Consider the following 21035-nt stretch of genomic DNA (forward strand, 5'->3'; position numbering starts at 1 on the left):
CTAGCTTCCTGTCTTCCCTCAGCTTTCTTAGAAAAAAGTCATCACACCTGCTTGACCAAAAACACTCCTGCTTACACTGCTTCTCTGTTCTCTGAGGTGTTTATTTTTTGTTTGTTTTGTTTTTGCTTTCAAGACAGGTTTTTCTATGTTCTATGAATACCAGTGTATAGGTATCTGTGTAGTTGGTACTTTCAGTTAAAGATTTATTTATGTGTATGAGTGTTAGCCTGCCTATGTCTGTGTATCATATGCACACCTGTGCCTTAGGAAGCTAGAAGAGGTGTTGTATTCTTCTGGGATTTGAGTTGCAGAGTTCTGAGCCATGTGGGTGCTGAGAGCTGAACCTGGGACCTCTGCAAGAGCAAGTGTTTTTAATTAATCACCTATCTCTTCACCCCCTTAATTTAAGTTTTTGGTTGTATTTTTCAAATTATTGTATATGTGCCATGGTGTACATATGGAGGTCAACTTCTGCCATTGTGTGGGTCCTGGAAATGGAACTCAAATTGCCAAGCTTATGAGGAAAGCCCTCTTACCCACTGAGCCATCTCAGTTTGCTTTGATTACTAATTTATCATTTCTTGGTATGTTTTTCCCACAGGTGGCCTGGGGAATGGATCAGTTGGTAAAGTGCCTGCCACACAAGCATGTGGTGCTGAGTTCAGGTCACAAGAACCTATATAAAAGCTGGATTTAGCAATATAAATTAGATAACAGACCATTTACTCCTTTAATCAGGGGAAGCAGAGGCAGGAAATATCTGTGAGTTTGAAGCCAGTCATACCTACACAGCAAGTTCCTATGCAAAAATCTTCAATTCCAACAGAGCCCCCATTCATGAGCCTCTGCTGAGCTATACACACAGCACTGTATCTTGGAAATCAGTGTTAACTCTTGACTGACCCAAACACCTCCTACACTGTGGACTTGCTCAGACAGGAGCCTCAGTTGATCACATCGTACCAGCCCTGTTATAGTTTTTTGGTAGTTAACCTACATTCAGTGAGTTCTAGTGAGAGCAGCTTGCAGTGACTAAAGCACTATTGCTGGGATGATTTTCTGGTGAACTTTTCCTAAAGCTTAGGAAGAATCCTTGGTAGATGTATTTGTAGGTTAAATTTCTGTTCTGTGAATTTTCTTAGAAAATTGGTCTATCTTCTTTATGCTGACAGATAGTACAGTGAAAGAATGGTTAGAGCAATTGTTCTCACATTAACTTGTGCATCACACAGAGGTCTTGTCACAACTGGGGTTCCTGTTTCAAATCTTGTGGGTGGGACTATGAGTTGTTATTTAAAGATTCTGCATAGAGCAATTGCTGCCCTATTGGGACCCAAGTTCTAACCCAGCACCCAAGTCATGGAGCTCACAAATAATCTAACTCTATCTCTGAGGGATCTGCCCCCTTTAGGCTTCGGTGGGCACCTGCACAAACATATAAAGTCTTTAAAGCCATGTCTGTCTGTCCTGTTCTACAGAGTTATACTTAGGGCTCCTAAAAACACGTTCTTGAGTTATTACTCCTAAGTGGTCTGTCACTTATGTTTAGACCCTCTTAACAGCTATGGGAGATCAGGAGATCCCACAGTATGTTGTCCCCACTGAGGGTGGTGACAAATAAAAAACAAAAAACTGGATTTGGGGCTGGAGAGATGGCTCAGTGATTAAGAACACTGGCTGCTCTTGCAGAGGACCAGGATTCCATTCCCAGCATGTATGTGGTAGTTCACAACCATCTGTAATACAGTTCCACATGATCTAACACCTTCTTATGCCTTTTGGGGTAGCTGGCATGTGTATGGTGCATACATGCAGGCAAAACACCCATACACAGAAAATAAAAATAAGTGTGTGTGGGTTTTTTTGTTTGTTTGTTTGTTTGTTTGTTTGTTTGTTTTGAGACAGGGTTTCTCTGTGTAGTCCTAGCTATCCTGGAACTCACTCTGTAGACCAGGCTGGCCTCGAACTCAGAAATCCACCTGCCTCTGCCCCCCAAGTGCTGGGATTAAAGGCATGCGCCACCACCGCCTGGCAATAAGTGTGTTTTAATTGGTTCTTTAATTCAAAAAAAAATTATTTGGGGGAGGAAAGTGGTCTTGTGGAACAGTGCTCGTATGGAGGTGGGCAGTTTGCTTTCAGGAGTCAGTTCTTTCCCTTTACTATGTGGGCTCTGGGGATCAAGCACAGGTTGCTGGCCTTAGTGACAAACAATTTTGTCTACTGTGCTATCTTGTTACTTTTCTAGAGGACCTGAGTTTGGTTCCTAGCACCTACAGTTACTGTTAACTCCTGCTCTAAAGAGTATCCAACATCTCCCAAGGGCACTACACAGTCACATGGCATACAGTAATGTAATTCATTCTTTCCTCTCGAGCTTAAACATTGTACATAGTATCTGATCATTAGTTAAAGGTCTTTAGACAAAATTCAGGTCTGAAGAGATGATTTAGTGGTTAAGAACATGAACTGCTCTTGGTAGAGGAACTGAGTTTAATTCCCAACATCACAATCTGACAGCTCATAACCTCCTATAATTCCATCTTCTGAGGATTGTACATTTCTAGCCTCCAAGGACACCAGAACTTGCTCACACATACACACACACACACACACACACACACACACACACACACACACACACAATAAATCTTAAAAAGTAAAAAAAAAAAAAAAAAGGTCTTTAAGCAAAATTTACTATTTGGATAATATGTAGCTTATGTGTGATATAGTTTTACATACCTCATGTAATTTAAGTAGGATCTTTATGAGTTTAATGAGGATACTACGAGAACTGAAAGTTAAACAGCAGCTGAATTTAAATAGGAACAGACCCAGAGGGAAGTACCTCAGAGACAGTTACCTCCACATCAGCCAGGCATCTTTACCTTCCAGCTGAGCCTGCCAAACCCCCATTATTTTTTTAACCCTCTGTGAAGTTACACAAAAAACTCTTGAGGGTACATAACATAGAAGTTGATGTTTTGTGTTTTTATCATTAAAGATGTACATTCGTTGGAGTCCTTCAGAATTTATCATGAGGCTAGGGTTGTAGTTCAGTGATAGAATACATATTTAGCCTGTGTAAGACCCTGGTGTCAGTCCCCACTGCACTCAGTAATAATTATCACTTGTAGTTTTCTATGCCTTTGTGAAGACAAAGACCCAATATCTATTGTCAGGAGAGCTATGACTAGAAGATCTGAGTTGCATTGTTTCTGCTGCAGGCTTACTGAGGCAGTTCATCTGTGCACTGATGGAATTGTGCTAGTACTCACAGACTTGTGTTAGTACTTCTGGCCTCATTCAGTACTGAGGTTCTTCAGTTTTGCACATTCTCATTTGCAAGCTTTAGTCTGACTTGGACTACACTGTATTTCCCTAGTGAAGAGCATTAGCAGCAGTAACTGACTTAACAGACCCTCAAATAAATCCCCATCCCCAAATCCAGCTCATTAATGTTCATAGAGTGAAGAATATTGTTTATACAATGTTCCCCTCAATTTTCTTGCCATTGTGAGGCACAGAAAGGCACATGTTTCCAAATGGGTATGACTCTGATACTTGACTATGGGTCCTTAAATGCCTTCTAACAGCAGAAAGATAGCAAATTCATATTATGATTCAGGAGATCAGAAGACAGCTTGGGAGCTTGGGAGACGTGGTTCCTTTCTCAATCTCTGGGGCTCAGAATCAAACTGAGGACATCAGGCAGGTGCCTGCCAGGTTCTTACACTGTAAATACAAAGTTCCTGGGTATCAATAGTCCCTTGTAGGAGTGATCAGAACTTCACCTAGATGCCTTTTTTTAAAGCTTTTGTATGGACAAAGGAGGTAATTCTCTCGTATTTTACTTGCAGTTCATAGAGTGTTACCAAACTGTATCAGTGGGTTCTTGAGCTGTGCACAGACAGAGATGGTTCTCAGCTCTTGATAACTGAAGAAGGAATGTTATTGGAGCTAGAGGTGTGCTGTGGGAAGTGTGGGGCACTCCAGTCCAGAGACTACTGTGTGGAAGACAGACGAAAGTGCTGTGTGTGTTTTTTACAGTCTGTTGACATGGTCTTTCATATATTTACCTCCCGTTTTGTTTTGTTTTCATGTTTTGTTTCTGTTAGGAGAGAACATTGAAATTATTCTCTAAGCTATCTGAAGAGAGTGACTAAATGCTCCTGGGTCAGGCTGTCTGTGGGTATGAAGTGGTTGGGAGACTCCAAGAACATGGTGGTGAATGGCAGGAGAAATGGAGGCAAGTTGTCTAATGACCATCAGCAGAATCAATCCAAATTACAGCACTCGGGCAAGGACACCCTGAAGACTGGCAGAAACGCTGTTGAGAGGCGGTCCAACAGATGTATGTACACCTTCATCTCACTGTTTCTGGTTGTGGTGTACCCGTGTTCCCTCAGCTTCCTCTTGTCATTACACTCTCTCTGTTCTCAATGCTCAGCAGTAGAGCCTTTTCATTCTCAGAAGTCCATTCAGATTTTTTTTTTTCTTTTCCTGTTGTCTTTGGGAGGTGGGGTGTGCTCCGTTATGATTCCCAGGCTCGACTTGAATTCCTCCTGGCCTCAAGTGATCACCCTGCTTTGAGCCTCCCAAGTAGCTGACACTACAGACACACTAACAATTTTGACTCTTACCATGTAAAATGTAAAACTTAAGTTTCATGCTTTATGTAATCTTTTTAAAAATTATTTACGTCCCAAATGTTGCCCCCTTCCTGGTACTCCCCCCTCACCCCAGAGTTCTTTACCCCATCTCCCCTCCCCACTTTATGTAATCTTTATGATGCTTTTTTTAACCCATAACTTGTAGAAAGCTGATTTGTTCTGTAGGAGTTTTAAAATATGCTACTGCTGAATTTCCTATAAGTATAAATAAATACCTTGCTGTAACTTCCATAAGTGCTCCATGCAGCAAGCTGAACCATAGAATCACCTCTTTTCCATGAGGAGTGGATGGAAAAGAGATAGATGGTCTTTAGGACACCCTCACAATCCTTGCCATCTCTTCATGATTGCATGGACTGATAAGTGTCAGGGAAACCCTATGATGAGAAGTTACTTCCAGCCCTCTGTGGTTCTTGGTGGGGATAAGGTTTTTTTGTTTTGTTTTGTTTTGTTTTTTTTTAATTAATCATTTTATTTGCTTACATTTCAAATGTTGTCCTCCTTCCTGGTCTCCCCCTATGAACTCCCCACCCCATCCCCCTCTCCTTTGCCTCTAAGAGGGTACCCCCCCCTCCTACCCACCCACCCCCACCTACCCCTTCTAGCATCCCTCTTCTCTGAGGCATCAAGCCTCCACAAGACCAAGCAGTGAGGCTATTTTTTGAATTTTAGGATTGGTTTTTCTTTCTTGTCCCCCCTCCAAAATAAAATGCCCTACAACAAGCATACGTCTGAGTGGGCATGTACAGGAATATTAATCAGAAGTGTCTAACTATGTTAAGGATGACTTTCTCAATCTCTGCTTTTCCTTAGTTGTGTTGGGTCTACCTCATGCTGTCTTTAGCTTCAGGTACATGCTGTTTATTGGGCTAAGGTGCCTTTACTCTTTCCAGATGAGCTCAGATCAGTATTTTATAGAAAGTTGGGCAAATTCCTGCTTGGAATTAAGAATATGAGGGAGCCCAAAGCTAACTAGCTCTTCTCTGCATGGACCCCTGTTCATGGCTACTGTCAACATAGGCTAAAACTATGACCTCTCAGTGGCATTGCTGTGGTCAGAAAACTAGACATTTCTGAAGCTTTTAAATTGCTGGCTTCTTCTTGTACAATGTAAAAGGTTTAGTTTAAGTTAAATAGTGGAGATAGAGAATGTGGAGAAGACAGCATGATGCTGAATATTGTTGGACATATTGAATGGTGCAGAGAGAGCCAGTGACAGAGAAGGATCACGTAAAGTGCTCTGTAACAAAGAAGATGGTTAGCCTGACTTAAAATCAGGGCCCAGAACACACAGAGCTAAATTCTGATAGCAGTAAAGAGAAAGTAGACAGTGCAGCAAGAAATCAGATACTGCAACAATCTGCTTTCAATAACGGGTGCTACAACAGGCCAGAGGTGAACAGGAACAGGGTAGAATTTTAAAGCCCTCAGGTATCAATAGAACATTCTATTCACCAACAGCAATTATATTTATTATTCTCAAGCATGCATGGAACTTTCTCCAGGACACATCCTATTCCAGGCCATGTAACAAATATAAGCAGACTTAAAAGGATTAAAATCATATAAGTGTGTACCATAGAGTAAATATTAGAATCAATACAAGTTTTACTAGTACACACTCATGAATGACTGTTGATTCAAAGAAAAATCAAAAGGAAACTAGGTTGAGCAGGGTGGCACATAGCTTAATCCCAGCTCTTGGGCAGCAGAGGAAGGAAGAATCCTGTGAGTTCAAGGGCAGCCTGGGAGAAATAAACCTAAATAAACTGGTAATAAGTAGTCACTTAAAATCAGTAGAGTTTGCCCATGAAGAAAGCCTCAAGCCCAGAGGGTTTCATTTGTGTATTCTGAGATGTCTCAAGAATTGACACCAGCATTTGAGAAAGTCTTAGGAATACTTGTAACTTATTTTCTTACCCTGATGCCAAAACTAGACATCACAAGAAAAGTACAGAGTGACACTACTTCTGAATATGAACAAAACTATTCTTCACAAAATACTAGCATATCATTCTAAGAATGGAGACTATTTTCCTAGAATCCCATCTCCAGGGCCTTTAGGGTAGTTCTTTTCCTAGCACTGAAGAAAGTTATGTTTGCGCGTGTGTTCGTGTATGGGCAATTTGAGAGGCTGAAGAAATGGCTCAGCAGTTAAGAACACTGACTACTCCTCCAGAGGTCCTGAGTTCAATTCCCAGCAACCACATGGTGGCTCACAACCATCTGTATTGGGATTGGATGCCCTCTTTGGGCATGAAGACATACATACAGATAGAGCACTCATACATAACATAAATATATAAATAAATCTTTTTAAAGAAAATTTTATTTATTAATCCCAGCATTTGAAAGGCTGCAACAGGAGGACTACTAAGAGTTCAGAACCACCCAAGACAGCATGAAGGTGACCTTGCTAAAAAAAAAAAAAAAAAAATATCTGAAGATGCAGCCTGGTGATAAGTGATTCAGCTAGGGTATAGGAGGCTCCAGGTTCAGCCTCAAGCACACCAAACAGAAACATCTCATTTACAGTGCCATTCAAAGACAGTAGCAATAAGAATCTACAAAGTATAACGTATTTCTGAAAACTGAAAAACGCTGTTGAAAGAAATTGAAGACCTGGCTGGAGAGATGGCTCAGTAGTTAAGAGCAATGTTTGCTCTTTCAAGAGTCCTGAGCTAGATTCCCAGCAACCATATGGTGGCTCACAACCATCTATACTGGGATCTGATGCCCTCTTTGGCACGTAGGTGAACACGCAGGTAGAGAACTCATGTAAAATAAATAAATCTCTTTAAAAAAAAAAAAAAAACAACTTGAAGGCCTGATAGATAGAATAACATGTTGCTTGTTTCCTGATTAGATAACAGATGGTGGTACTCTCCAGGTGATCCTGTCACAATCCCAACTCGCATATTTGAAAAATGATAAATTCTAAAATACAGGAGTCCAAGGAACCCAGAATAGCAAACATTGTTTGGAGTTGTGAGGAGTGAAGTTAGGAAACTCTGATTCCTCTATTTCAAAACTTTCTTCACTGCTGTACTGGTCAGCACAAGTATAATCCAGCACTTCTGTGGTCCTGGAATACATTTAAGAACAAGAATAAATCACACAGTGTAGATCTGTCAACACGGGTAGGAGGGTTTGCTAGGATTGAAGCTCATGGCTTCTAGATAAGTGCTTCCCCACTGAGCTGGGTTCCCAGCCCTGTTTCCTTTCTCCTTTTTCCCTCCCTTCCTCCCTCCCTCCCTCCCTCCCTTCCTTCCTTCCTTCCTTCCTTCCTTCCTTCCTTCCTTTTCCTTCCTTTTCCTTCCTTTTCCTTCCTTTCATTTTCTTTCTTTTCTTTTTTCTTTTTTTTAGAGTACCAGGAAAAATGCAATGAAGAATTAGGTTTCTGTATCCAGAGTGGAGTGGACCTAGCACATCATGTGTGTGAAACATTAAAGTCCCAGAAGCAAAAAACCACAGGCTACATTTTCCTGACCTCACATGTGGCAAAGTTCTTTTTAAGTAGGACATTTAAAAAAATACAAGGAACAAGAAAAAAAATCAAAATCACAAACCATGTGTTAAAGGAAATCACCAAAAAGTGAAAGGTCAACAACCATAGAATGGAGTGAGGGAAATAGTTGTAAATCATATGTCTACAAAGGGCCATCTCCAGAATATACAAAGATCTCTTGAAAGCCAAGATAAAAGACAGAACCCAAATTCAAAATAGATTAAGGATCTGAGTAGACATATTGCTCCAGAGATACATAAGTAGCCAGTAGCATATTTAATTAGCACAAAATGCAAATCAAACCTCCAAGGTATCCCTTCACTGCCACCCAGAGCTAGAATCAGGATGACAGGCTGTTAGCAAGGAGTGGGAAGCTTGGACTCTCCCAGTCTGGTAGAACTCCACTAGGAAGACTTTGTGGATACATGATTATTTTTACAGAGGTTTGTGGCAGCATTATCTATAATAGCCCCAAAACAGAAGCAGCTCAGGTGTGTCTGCTAGCTAAAGTAGAGTATTTTTTAACCATAAGGACAAAAGTACTGATACATAGAATATCATGATGAACTGTGCCAGTTAGAAGAAGCTAGTCACAGAGGATCATATATATTACCATTCCAGCATGTAAAGTTTTCAGAACAGGCAAATTGAAAAGAGACAGTAGGTTAGTGGTTGCCTCAGTCTGAGCAGTTGGCGGGGGACAGTAAGGCTTATTTTGGGTCCACCTGGGGGTGGTGATGGGAAAACAGTTCTGTGAATCTGTTAACCATTGAATTGTCTGTTTCACCTGGTTAAGTTTGTATTTCAATACAACTTAGAAAATGTAGCGGGTTAAGGATGTATATAACTCAGTGCTTACCTTGCATGCATGAGGTACTAGGTTTGACCCAGTCAACAGCTTAGTTTTTTGTTGTTGCTATTGTTTTAATTTTTATTTGTTTTACTTGCATATATGTTTGAGTACATGCCTGGTGCCTTCAGAAGTCAGATCTCATGCCAGGTGGTGGTGGTGCATGCCTTTTGGGAGGCAGAGGCAGGTGGATCTCAGAGTTCAAAGCCATTTTGGACTATAAAATGAGTTCCAGGACAGCCAGGGATACACAGAAAAACTCTGTCTCAAAAATCCAGTTAAAAACAAAAGAAAAGAAAATAGTCAGATCTACTAGAACAGAAGTTGTAACCTATAACTATATGGGTTCTGGGACTTGAACCCAGGTCTGGAAGAGCAGCCAGTGCTCTTAATAGCTAAGCCATCTCTCCAGCCTCTTAGATAACTTTTTACATGCTTATATGCAAGTATTTTGATTGCAGAAATCATATACCTACTCCTTGGAAAGGACCCCTATGGTTTATTTTGTGAAAGAATGGATGAAAAGGTTAAACCTTCCATTCTCCATGTGCTGATTTTGAGAGCTTAAACTTACACTGTCATCAGCACTTTGTAAATTATGTGCTAATTCCTAGAGCAGACTGAACACTACCCAGGAGCCTTTACCAGCACTGATGGAAGCTTTTTGTTTCTGTACATACCTTCTCTGCATTGCTTCTCAGTGAAACCCAGCCACTTAACGTTATCCATTCAGTTCATTCATTGAGAAGTCTCTCAGACAGAAGAATAGAAATAAGCCTCTCATTGTTCATTCCCTGTCTTTCTCCACTTCTGTATAACTTTAATCCCAGGCCAGCTTTTTAACTTCTGGTCCTCAGTCATCCATAAAGAGGATATTGGTCATTTAGCTGCCCAAAAGCAAGAAGCCCATCTTAATTCCTTGAGACCCTTTGGTTCTAGGGATCCATATTTATGGCATTTCTTGATTACTGTCTGCATCCCTATTGTTTTCTTCTCCCCAGCCCTGTCTGTAATGGCTGTAATGTGCTGTCTCCACTGTCTATGGATTGGAGATTTAAGTAAGCTCCCCACTCCCTGGAAACCTGATAATATTGTCAGCTGCCCACATTCTCCTACTGGTTGGATTTACTGCATCTGGTTTTCTTTCTGTCTAGCATAAGGAATATTAACTTCTAATCACTACTAGAGATTGATGTAACTCCAGCTGATGATGCCAGTTTGGATGCAGTGGGATTTTTAAGGAGATTGAGTTGTTTCACCAAGTTATATTTCTTTCTTTTGCTTTTCACAGGTCATGGTAACTCAGGATTTGAAGGGCAGAGTCGCTATGTGCCGTCCTCTGGAATGTCCGCCAAGGAGCTCTGTGAGAACGATGACTTAGCAACCAGTTTGGTTCTTGATCCCTATTTAGGTTTTCAGACACACAAAATGAACACTAGGTAATTTTGATTCTTTCTCCTGCATAGAACCAATCATGATGTCCAACTTATGAAAACAGGTGATGACTCTGAATTATAAATGAATAGTAATGTTCTTTGATACAGAACAACTTTCTGTGAGCCAAGAGAAGCAGGCAGAATCTGGAAAGGAGATCGACCTTTCCATTTTGTACTGGGGGATCTTTCCCATGGCTTCTTATTGTTATAAATAATGACCACTGGTATTTTTGCCTTGTGTAACCTTTGCAACTCAGCAGTTAATATTTGCATATTCCATATGCAGATAGGAATCTGTTTATAGTCTAAATGCTCTGTCAGTCAGAACTACTTCAACAGTCTTGGGACTGTGCCAAGCCTTACCTTCTGAATGCTGGGACTGAAAACGTGTACTACCATGCTTGCTCTGGTTCTTAGACTCAAGTCTGAGGTCTCTGACTCTTGTCCTCTTAAGAACCACTTTTCTTTTGGGAAAGATATTAAGATCATCTTACAATTTTTTGTGTGTGGCAAAGGGTGTTGGATCTGGTGAAAGTGGTTCCACTAACAATTTCGAGTGGACATGCACTCTGGACCCACTCCTTCTCATCTCCATCATACGAGGCTTCTGGTAGCCCTATGTCCATCATCATCATCCAGGAAGAACTGGAAAACCAGGGTTAATAAGCTCTGATTGTCAGGGGAGACAGGAACTGGAGGGAGCCTTGCATACCCTTTCCCCTTTCAGATTTTCCCCTTTCTGGAAGTAAAACAGGGCATGGAAAGAATGGCAGTAAAAAAAAAAAAAAAAAGTCTCTAGAATTAAATGTTTTCTGTCTCTGTGTCATTTTCCTGTCTCTGAGTCATTCACTGAACTAAAGTTATACACACTGGAATTAAGCTGAGGCTGTCAGCTAGACTGCACCCTGTCCCAGCCTACCTACCACCTTATTACACTGCTTTAAGGCCAGTTCCTCTTCTTCCATTCAAGGAAATTGATGCTCGTTCTCCTGGAAGATGATCCTGATAGGATTTCAGTCACCCTCTGTATCTTTGCCTCTCTTGGTTCTTTTTTTTTTTTTTTTTTTTAAATAAGTGGATTACTTAAGTTGTCTTATGTTGATTATATCTTATATGTTAAGATACAGAGGCAAATGAAACATTTTAGAAAGTTATTCCATTAGAGTCAGAACAAAAGTTTTAGTTGCTTATGGAAGAATATTTATTTTGAACCCCAGGCTCTATTCCAGAGAATGAAGGGTTGGTTATACCTATCAATGGCTCTGTAGTAGAAAGTATTGTGGTTTCTTCTCAGGACACTGGTACTTCTTAGCCTATGGATGGAAACTGGGATTCTGCGTTTCTAACAAGCCCCTGATCTGTATTTAGTGTAGTTTAGTATAAACCCAAGTTTCCTGAGGCTCAATTAAAACAATGTGGACACAAAGTGATGTTCAGAGGGCTAAGGGTGTGACTCAGTGAGGTGTTCACCCATCATGAGGGGATTGGAGTGAGGGAGAGAAAATGGAAGAGAGGGAGAAAAATCTCAGTATTGTCAGTTATTGATAATTGTGACCTTTTTGTATGGGAGAACTCCTAAGTTAACTGTATTCTGTTCCCACAGAAGCTGGAACACCTAAATTAGTGTTTTTCAGTGCAGCATTTAGTCCACTCAATTGAACCAGCCTGAGGGAGTGGGCAGGACTAGTCTGCTCCCAATAGCATAGCCCCAGACTCTTCAGTGTCTGCTCCAAGGCAGTTGAAGACTTCTTCACAGGCGTTTCAGCAGCTCCCTGCAAGCTCTGTTTAGGAATACACAATCTTGTCTCTTTGTCTCTCTCCCTCTGTGTGCCTGTAGTTTTGGGGACAGACCAGGGCCTCATACCTGTTAAGCAAGACTCTACCACTGGCCTACAATCTCAGCTCTGCTTGTCTTCTACCTTTTGCCTTCTCTTTCCATCTCTCTGCATGCTTTCAGGACTGTGTTTGAAAGCAGTAGTAGTTGTATGATTTGAGAACTTACAAAGGTAGTTCTGTTTTGAATGCTTACACTTTGACTTGTTATTTGTTGGTTTTGGTTTTGAGGCAGGGTCTTACTGTGTAGTCAAAGTTGACATCATACAGAGTTCTCCTGCCTTGGTCTCCTGAGTGCCATATTAAAGGTGTGCAGCCCTACACTTGGCACAGTGCTGATATTTTGGTCTTAGTTCCCCAGCATTTACCCACCATTGAGGCAGAGCTAAATTATGCGAGCTGAGTAAACAGAAAATACAAGTTTATATTTGCTAGAGTTTTTAAAATTGTTTCCTGTCAGCTGTGAAACTTAAATTTTTCTTTATAGCAGGAGACTAGAGTTGTAGACAGTACCTCTGATTTTTATATGACTTTTATTTCATTTTTATTTTATGTACATTGGTGTTTGGATTGTATGTATGTCTGTGTGAGGGTGTAGAATCCCCTGGAAAAGGAGTTACAGACAGTTGTGGGCTATCATGTGGGAGTTGGGAATTGAACCCAGGTCCTTTGGAAGAAAAGTTAATGCTTTTAATCACTGAGCCATCTTTTCAGCCTCAATACCTCTGATTTTTAAAAGGGGAGTTGGGGCCAGGCAGTGGCCTAATCCTTTAATCCCAGCACTTAGGAGGCAGAAGCAGGCCAGTTGGGTGTACCAAGTGAGTTCCAGGACAGTCTGGTCTATGTAATAAAGAAACCTTGTCTCAGGATAGGAAGAACGGGAGAGTTGGACAAGCAAGTGTGTAAAGATGGGATGGATGGGTGGCTTTAGTAGCCCCCTCATCTAAGCAGCATGACTCAGATAGTTTATACTATGAGACAGGCAGCCAAGTGTGGTGGCCCATGCCTTGAATTCCAGCATTTAAGAGGCTGAGGCAGAGGCAAGTGGATTGATCTCTTAAGTTTGAGTCCAGCATGGTTACACATTGAATTCCAGGTCATCCAAGACTACATAGAGAAACCTTGTCTCCAAAACAAAAATGAAAACAAAAAAAAAGGGCAGGTGTAGGTCAAAAGAAGTGTTATTTATGAAGCAAGAATTATTGTCTGGGGACTTTTCCTTTAAAACTTTGTTTGATTTTTCCAGTCTGAAGTTGCCTTGACAGGCTTAGCCTCCCATCATTATAGCTGCATAGGGTTTTTTCTTCTGCTATGTGTTTGCTTATGTATATTATCTCCTGAATATGCATTTAAAATTACTTTGTATCATTTCAGAATTTGATGCTTGACTAGAATTCATAAAGAAATTTTGTGAATTTGTGGTAAATTTATATTGTGGGAAGAAGAGATTTTTAACAACCTGGGATTGCTATCTGTGGAATATCCCTCTATATTCATAAAGTTTTAAAGATTTGTGTTTAAAGATTTGTGCAGCAGTGATTGTCTAGAGATGACAGATGCCAACTGTACAAGTAGTCTTTACTATTGTTTGTTTTGTATTTGTATAGCGCCTTTCCTTCGAGGAGCTCGAGACATATTTCAAAAGCTGACAGTTTTTCTCACAACAATCCTGTGAGGTAGGTAGTATGCATTTCAAACAAGCAAGGCACAAGCCTGTGGTTCTGTCCTGAGACCATTTCATTGAAATAAGACTTGTTTTAAAATTATTTATTTATTTATATTTCACGTACATTTGTGTTTTGTTTGTATGTATGTTTGTGTTAGGGTGTTGGATCCCCTGGAACTGGAGTTACAGACAATTGTGAGCTGCCTTGTGGGTGCTGGGATTTGAACACGGGTTGTCTGGAAGAGCAGCCAGTGCTCTTACCCATTGAGCCATCTCTCCAGCCCTCAAAATGGGACTCTAAAGCATTTAGTAATCCTTTTAAATTGTATAATCTTGTTGGGGGCCGAGTCAGGGAGATCTCTGTGAGTTCGAGGTCAGCCTGGTCCAGGAGCCTTTTGCAACTGTGTTTTGCAGCTGTTTGAGCATTTTCTATCTCTTCCTCTCTCCTGCCTTTCCTCTCTTGTCTCTCCCTGTGGCCTGGGGTATGCCAGTGAGGGTAAGCAGTTCCGCTAATACAGATGTGCACTGTTGTTCTTGCCACAGTGGTCTCTTGTGTTTGGAAGACAGAAAAGTGCAATAGTAAGAATGCTGCGCGGTCAGTCTTGGAGAGTGGGAACAGGCCTGTGAGAGTGAATATATGTCTGTTTCCTGTCCCTTTTAATAATAGCTCATTGCAAATTACATGTTTTATTTTGTGCAGTAGCCACCAAGGTCTGGGAAAGAAAGATCTGTGTTTAAGTAGCATATTTTGTAATTAAAAAGAATAAGCATATCCATTTGGAGATGACAAATACCTTTCTCTTGCTCCCTGGTCTGGCCAGCTTGCTCTCTCCTAACATAAACTGCAGCATCCACTTTTGTATTCATTCCTTACACCGTGTGAATTAACAGCATTAAAGCTGCATAGCCTAGAGTCCCAGCAGGTTCTTGCCACCAAACCTTGTGAGCCTGGGTTTAATCCCTGGGACCACATGCTAGGGAAGATTGCTAACTCCCACAAATTGTCCTCTGACCTTTGAGACTGTGCCCTTCTTTCCCCACTAGATAAAGTAACTCAAGTGCAGGTTCCTTTTCAGATCTGTGCTCAGTTGGCAGATGCAGGTGTATTTCTGAGTTTGAGACTAGCCTGGGCTACATAGTGAGTATCAGGTCAGCCAAGGACACATAATAGAGGGAGGAAAATGTAATAGGGAGTTATTTTCTTGCTTCTAAGGTCCTCAGTGGCTTTTGCTTTGTCCTTAATATTTGTTAACAGTTTTGCGTCCTTGCATAATTTTTATGTCCCACAGTATTGGCCAGGTGATACTAATATGTATCTGAAGGGTCACTAAAGTACTGTCTCCTTTGCCTTTTGGTTTTTTCCTCACCTTTCAAGACAAAGCCTTTCTATGTAGCCCAGACTGTCCTGGAACTCACTGTAAAGCAGCTGGCCTCAAACTCAGAGACTGGCCTGCTTCTGCCTCCAGAGTGCTGGGACTAAAGGCATGTGAGAGGACCACCGTACATTGTCTTTCATTCTTACGGCAGCTAGCTGTGACAGTACAATTTCACACTTTGGAAAGTGCATATTACATTTTAAGTGGGGCAAACATTCTTGCTTGCTAGGTGATAACAAAGGATAATTTTGTGGTTTTGTTCACGAGGCAGTACTAGTTAGAAAGTGAGAAAAAAAGGTCATCTCAGGAGAGGCATACCCCAGGGAAAGTAGTATCAGTAGAGTTATTTTATGTTGCTTTTAGCTTTTAAGTAGTTTGACATTGTGAACAGTGAAAACTAGGGTACTTGGAAGACATTTGAGATTGGAATGAACATGTTTCAGAAAGTAAAGGACACACAAACCCTGTTAAAATGCGTACCTCAGTCAAGTGAGATGCCTTGATAGGTAGGCACTTGACAGCCTGAATTTGACTCCTGAAATCCGCATGATGGAAGGAGAAAGTTGTCCTCTGACCTCTACACATACAAACACACTCAGTGACTCTCAGTGTATGTGTGTACCTGTCTTCATTTCAGTCGTGTCTAGCTTATCTTTCTATATCTTTGAGTGAGTTTCATTTTTCGTGATGCTGAGGGTGGAGCTGAGAACCTTGCAGATTAGCCATATATTTATTCTACCTGGACCTACACCCCACTGCCATCCCACTGTGTAAACAGTGAGCTCCTGGACAGCCAGGGCAGAGAGAGCCCTTGTCTTAAAAAAACAAAACAAAATAAAAAACAAACCAGAACAATGATGATCTTTTTCCTCTGGTATTTCTGATTATAGCTTCTTATATGCTGCTGTACATAGACAACTTAAGAACTAAGACTTGGTGAAATCTTAGTTTAAACTCTTATAAAATGTTAATGGAAGCTATGCCTGGTAATACACATATAATGCCAGCACTTGAGAGGTAGAAGAATGTTGATTTGATGTTCAAGGTCATCCTCATCTATATTGGGTGATCAAGGCAAGCAACTGGCCTGGGTTAGATGAGATCCTGTCTCCAAAAAAAAAAAAAGTTCACACATGAGTGTGTTCTGCTGCATGCTGAGCTTGGTTGGAGTCTGTGCTGTCTTATCTTAGTGTTGTCAGACATAAGGTCACCACTTTAGATACTAAGTGCATAGTTCAAATATTTTTTTCTCTTGAACCACTGATATTTTTCATGGGTTTTATTTGAATGTAAATTTCTAATTTCTTTTCCTGTTGGATGGTTGGTTGGTTATTTGTTTGTTTGTTTTTTAACAGAAAACCCCTATTTGAGAAAATTAACCAAATGAAATTGACATACAAAGAAATTATTTTTGTTTTGTTTTGTTTGCTTGCTTCTTGTGAAACAGAGTTTCTCTCTATAGTCTTGGCTGTCCTGAAACTCACTCTGTAGATCAGGCTGGTCTAAAACTCAGAGATCCACTTGCCTCTGCCTCCCAGAGTGCTGGGATTAAAGGGTGCACCACCACTGCCTGGCACAAAGAAATTCTTAAGTTAAGACCCATATCTCTCCTAGAAGCTCAGGCTTTGCTAAGTGTACCTCCAGAGGGAAGGCTCACAGAGCTTACTTGCAACCTGGCTGTGCCAGCTACATGTTAACATAGTCTGCAGTCATTATGGCCGATTTTACAACTAAACCCTTTAAAATTCTGCCTCAAATAAATTTCACCAATGTAATAGTCTCATTTTACGAATTAAGATGTTGGCATTTTGCCAGGCAGTAGAGGTGCATGCCTTTAATCCCAGTCCTTGAGAGGCAGAAGCAGGTGGACCTCTGAGTTCCAGGCCACCCTGGTTCACAGAGCAAGTTCCAGGACAGCCAGGGCCACATAGAGAAACACTGACTCAAAAATAAGTTTAAAAAAAGATTTTGGCATTTCTCCTATTCTCTGGATGAAGTTGTCCAACATCAGTTCGGTGGTTGAAATGTCAAGATATGTTTGAAGGTCCTGTTGAAATGTGTGGGGTTTTCTGCTATGCACAGAGACATTTTTGTTACAGCTTTATTTTGTTTATGTCAGTGTACCTCTGAACTCATGGTCCTGCGCTTAAGTCCTTTACCTTAAGTCCACGTCAAACTCTTGCCCTTTTTACCTCCACTTGGATTGTTTTTCTATTCTAGGCCTTTCATTTTGTGCCTTTCAAAGTAGATGATTAATGGATATGTGAGTCAAAAGAGTTTTTTGAGTCCTCTCATTTCACAGTTAATGAATTTATCAGTCAAAAGTAGTAAAGTGCTGTTTGAAGAAAAAAAGGAAGCTGTGCCCTGGGGAAATGGCTCAGTAGATAAAGGATTTGCCATATCAGTATGAGGACTGGTGTTCTGGTTCCCAGAACTCACATTTTAAAAAAATTTTAAAAAGCCAGATAGATATAGCAGCCTGACTGTAATCCCAACACTCAAGAGTGGCGGTGGCTCACTGCACTAGTCAAATCAGCAAACTCTGGGTTTAGCAAAAGACTGACTTGAATACAAAAAGTGGAGAGTGATGGAGGAATGTGCCTAGTATCAACCTCTGGCCTTCACATACATACATGTATGCATCTACACATGTAAACATGCATATATACCACATGCATACAGAGGAAAAGAAAAAAAGGAAGACATTTTCAGGTAATTGTTGTAGTAATTGATGATTAACTGTCAAGATTATTGTTTTTTTCTTTAAATCTTTGCTGTGGTAACCACACAGTCTGTAGGACACCAGCTTCCTTAAAATCTCTTCAGTTGAATCAGTAGCTCAAGAATTGTGATAGATGGCTAGAGAGCCGGCTCAAAGGTTAAGCACACTAGCTACTCTTGCAGAGGACTCAGGTTCAGTCCTAGCACTTACAGCTGTCTGTACCTCCAGTTCAGGGGATCTGACATCCACTCGTGACTCCAAGGGCACCAGGCACACACGCGGTGCACATATATGCATGCAGGCCAAGTACATAATTGTGTGTGTGTGTGTACATAATAAATCAATTTTAAAAGTTTAAAGAATTGTGATAGATAACTAAGCTTGCTATTTTGGTTCCTTTCAGATTTCGGCCTATAAAAGGAAGGCAAGAAGAGCTAAAGGAAGTCATTGAACGCTTTAAGAAAGATGAACACTTAGAGAAAGCTTTCAAATGTTTGACTTCAGGTGAATGGGCACGGCATTATTTTCTCAACAAAAACAAAATGCAGGAGAAATTATTCAAGGAACATGTAAGTTAAGTGCATTGATGCTGCTGACCTATGTCCAGACACGTTGGAACTAGCTGTGGTGGTTGAAGCTGGAAGATTTCTGCAAGGCCAGCCTGGGTCTCCATAATGCTCTTTAGCTAGCCAAACTCTAGTGGGAGACTATCTCAGAAAAGTAAAGATTTCTACGGAAGCTGAAGCTTGAAAATGTTTGTGAGCACTGAGATTTTAAGTCTAACAGTGGTGGCTATGGCTTACAGGGCTTGAGGTTGAATCCACACTGGGCAAGTGCTCTACCACTTGACTAGTCCCCAGCCTTTGAGTTCGTTTTTCATCAAAACAGTGAATATAAAGATCTGTAATACAGAAGGTGACCGGGCTGCTCATCTGAAGTGAAGTTCTTTATGTACGTCTAGAGCAGCAAAGCCAAACCATTGAGTACTTACATGTGTGAACACTGAGACTAACAGGAAAGGCTTTCACTGCAATATCCAATAGTCTACATTGTTGTTGATGGTGGTATGCTTTTATAATTGTGAGAAAATCTAGCAGAATAAATAATAGTCACATTTTTTTCCTGCTTTAGGTCTTTATTTACTTGCGGATGTTTGCAACTGACAGTGGATTTGAAATATTGCCTTGTAATAGATACTCTTCAGAACAAAACGGAGCCAAGATAGTTGCAACAAAAGAGTGGTAATTATTACACTAGTCAAAACTCAGTGTCTTTCTGTTTAAAGTTCTGTAATTGTCATTGAAATACTTACGAAACTCTAGTCGGGGTGAACCAGTGCTCTTTCCCTGAGAGTCAGTGCAGTGCCAAGCTCTGACCTGTTGATTCAAGAAGTAGTGAAATCAGAAGTCCGGGTGACCTGGTCCCATCTCTAAGCCACAGCATGTTGATTCTAAATAGCTGTTCCGTGGTGGCCTGCTGAAAGGAGGAGGGTACCAAGGTTCATGACCTGCTTCCAGGGTCAGTATGACAGTATTATAAATAGAAAAATTTTGAATACATGAACCTGCTTTAAAACATGCATGCATGCCATTTTAAATAAAAGTAGTAATGACTGTTTTTAATCCCAGAACTCAGGAGACAAACAGATCTTTGTGAGTTCAAGGCCAGATTGGTCTGCATAGTGAGTTCTAAGCTAGCCAAGCTACACAGTGAGATTCCGTCTCAAAAGTAAAATCAAATCTTAGTTTGAGGCTTAAAAAGCCATAGATAAGAGCAAAGGTGTGATTCTCTTTCCTATTAATACTTGGTTCTTACCTTTTTATCCCAGGAGAAATAGGCAGTCCCTCCTATGGTTCTTTAGTATTTTGATAGCAAAAATTACAGAGGTCAGGCACCTAAAAATAGAATGTGTGAAGAGCATTATTCCCAAGTAGGGCCCTAGGATGGGTATATACAATACTCTGACTCAGATTTGGATTGAGCCACTAATTGTCTCTCGTGGCTCCAGTGTTGCAGATGGCAGGCTTGAGATCTAGGGCTTAAGGGCTGTACTTTGCAATAAAGCAGCCACCAGCTTCATGGAGTCCTGGAAATATAGTGTCTCAGTGAAAGAGTGCTATATACATTCTCACCAGAGTTCACATTGTGTTCTTTTTCTCTTTCATAATTCTATAGTAACTGCCTGCAGAAGTACTATTTGGGATATGTGGACTTAAAATACATTATTAAGAGGAATTTCACCTCTTCTTCCTTAGTGTGGCTACCAAGAAACTTAAGCTTTTAGTTTGGGCTTGCAGAACACTTTCAGTGAGTGGTGTACCCTATTGGATGATGACAACATTCTGGACCCTCGTGATCCCACTACTGTGGGACCCATTTGCAAATACAATGCAGAACAGCAAGTAGTTGAGCCCCTGCCTCCCATGAGATGCTGATTCAGGCTCTGCAGGGTGTTGAGAGTTACAAGCAGCACCTTGCCTTACCTGGAGAAGCTTCCTTTCTCTTGTGGGAGTAAGGCAGAGAAGAAATGAGGAGGAGCGTGCTCAGGTGGACTCCAGGTCAGTCAGCAGAGCACGTGGAGCCAGGGCTGCTCAGTTCTGATATTTAGTGGGAAGGCTTTTTTTTTTTTTTTTTTTTTTTTTTTAAAGAAGCCTTATTATAATTACTAGTAATTTTTATCACATATTTTAAATAGGAAACGAAATGACAAAATAGAATTACTGGTGGGTTGTATTGCCGAACTTTCAGAAATTGAGGAGAACATGCTACTTAGACATGGAGAAAACGACTTCAGTGTCATGTATTCCACAAGGAAAAATTGTGCTCAACTCTGGCTCGGTCCTGCTGCATTTATCAATCATGGTAAGCTGCCTTCCGAGGCATCTACGCTGTGTGGGCTGGCTGCCCACAGCTAGTGTGGCCTGGCCATACTCAGGGGAGTTTGGAATGGCCATTATCTTCAGATTTATTAAAT

The 21035-nt window shown here is 40.9% G+C and overlaps 1 protein-coding gene and 1 long non-coding RNA gene across 6 annotated transcripts in view; one reads left to right on the plus strand and one right to left on the minus strand.

Annotated features, from left to right (window-relative positions):
• Kmt5b (lysine methyltransferase 5B) overlaps positions 1-21035 on the plus strand; it is a 49027-nt gene that overhangs the window by 14415 nt on the left and 13577 nt on the right. For 2 of the 3 annotated variants that reach the window (XM_034500732.2, XM_076914647.1), the window contains exons 2-7: positions 4116-4351; positions 10320-10467; positions 13905-13973; positions 18465-18630; positions 19193-19302; positions 20757-20923. In XM_034500732.2, the coding sequence (XP_034356623.1) occupies positions 4192-4351; positions 10320-10467; positions 13905-13973; positions 18465-18630; positions 19193-19302; positions 20757-20923 (820 nt within the window). In that variant the 5' untranslated portion in view covers positions 4116-4191. The remainder of the gene's footprint in view (positions 1-4115; positions 4352-10319; positions 10468-13904; positions 13974-18464; positions 18631-19192; positions 19303-20756; positions 20924-21035) is intronic. The other variant, XM_076914652.1, reaches the window with a different exon arrangement.
• Positions 6754-21035, minus strand: part of LOC143434789 (uncharacterized) — a 57753-nt gene continuing 43471 nt past the window's right edge. For 2 of the 3 annotated variants that reach the window (XR_013104550.1, XR_013104548.1), the window contains exons 2-3: positions 19877-19956; positions 19300-19537 (exon numbers count right to left, since the gene is read on the minus strand). This is a non-coding gene — a long non-coding RNA (uncharacterized LOC143434789). Of the gene's footprint in view, positions 7756-19299; positions 19538-19876; positions 19957-21035 lie in introns of those variants that run through there. The other variant, XR_013104549.1, reaches the window with a different exon arrangement.

The sequence above is a fragment of the Arvicanthis niloticus genome, chromosome 1 (genome assembly GCF_011762505.2).
Source record: "Arvicanthis niloticus isolate mArvNil1 chromosome 1, mArvNil1.pat.X, whole genome shotgun sequence".
Lineage (NCBI taxonomy): Eukaryota > Metazoa > Chordata > Mammalia > Rodentia > Muridae > Arvicanthis > Arvicanthis niloticus.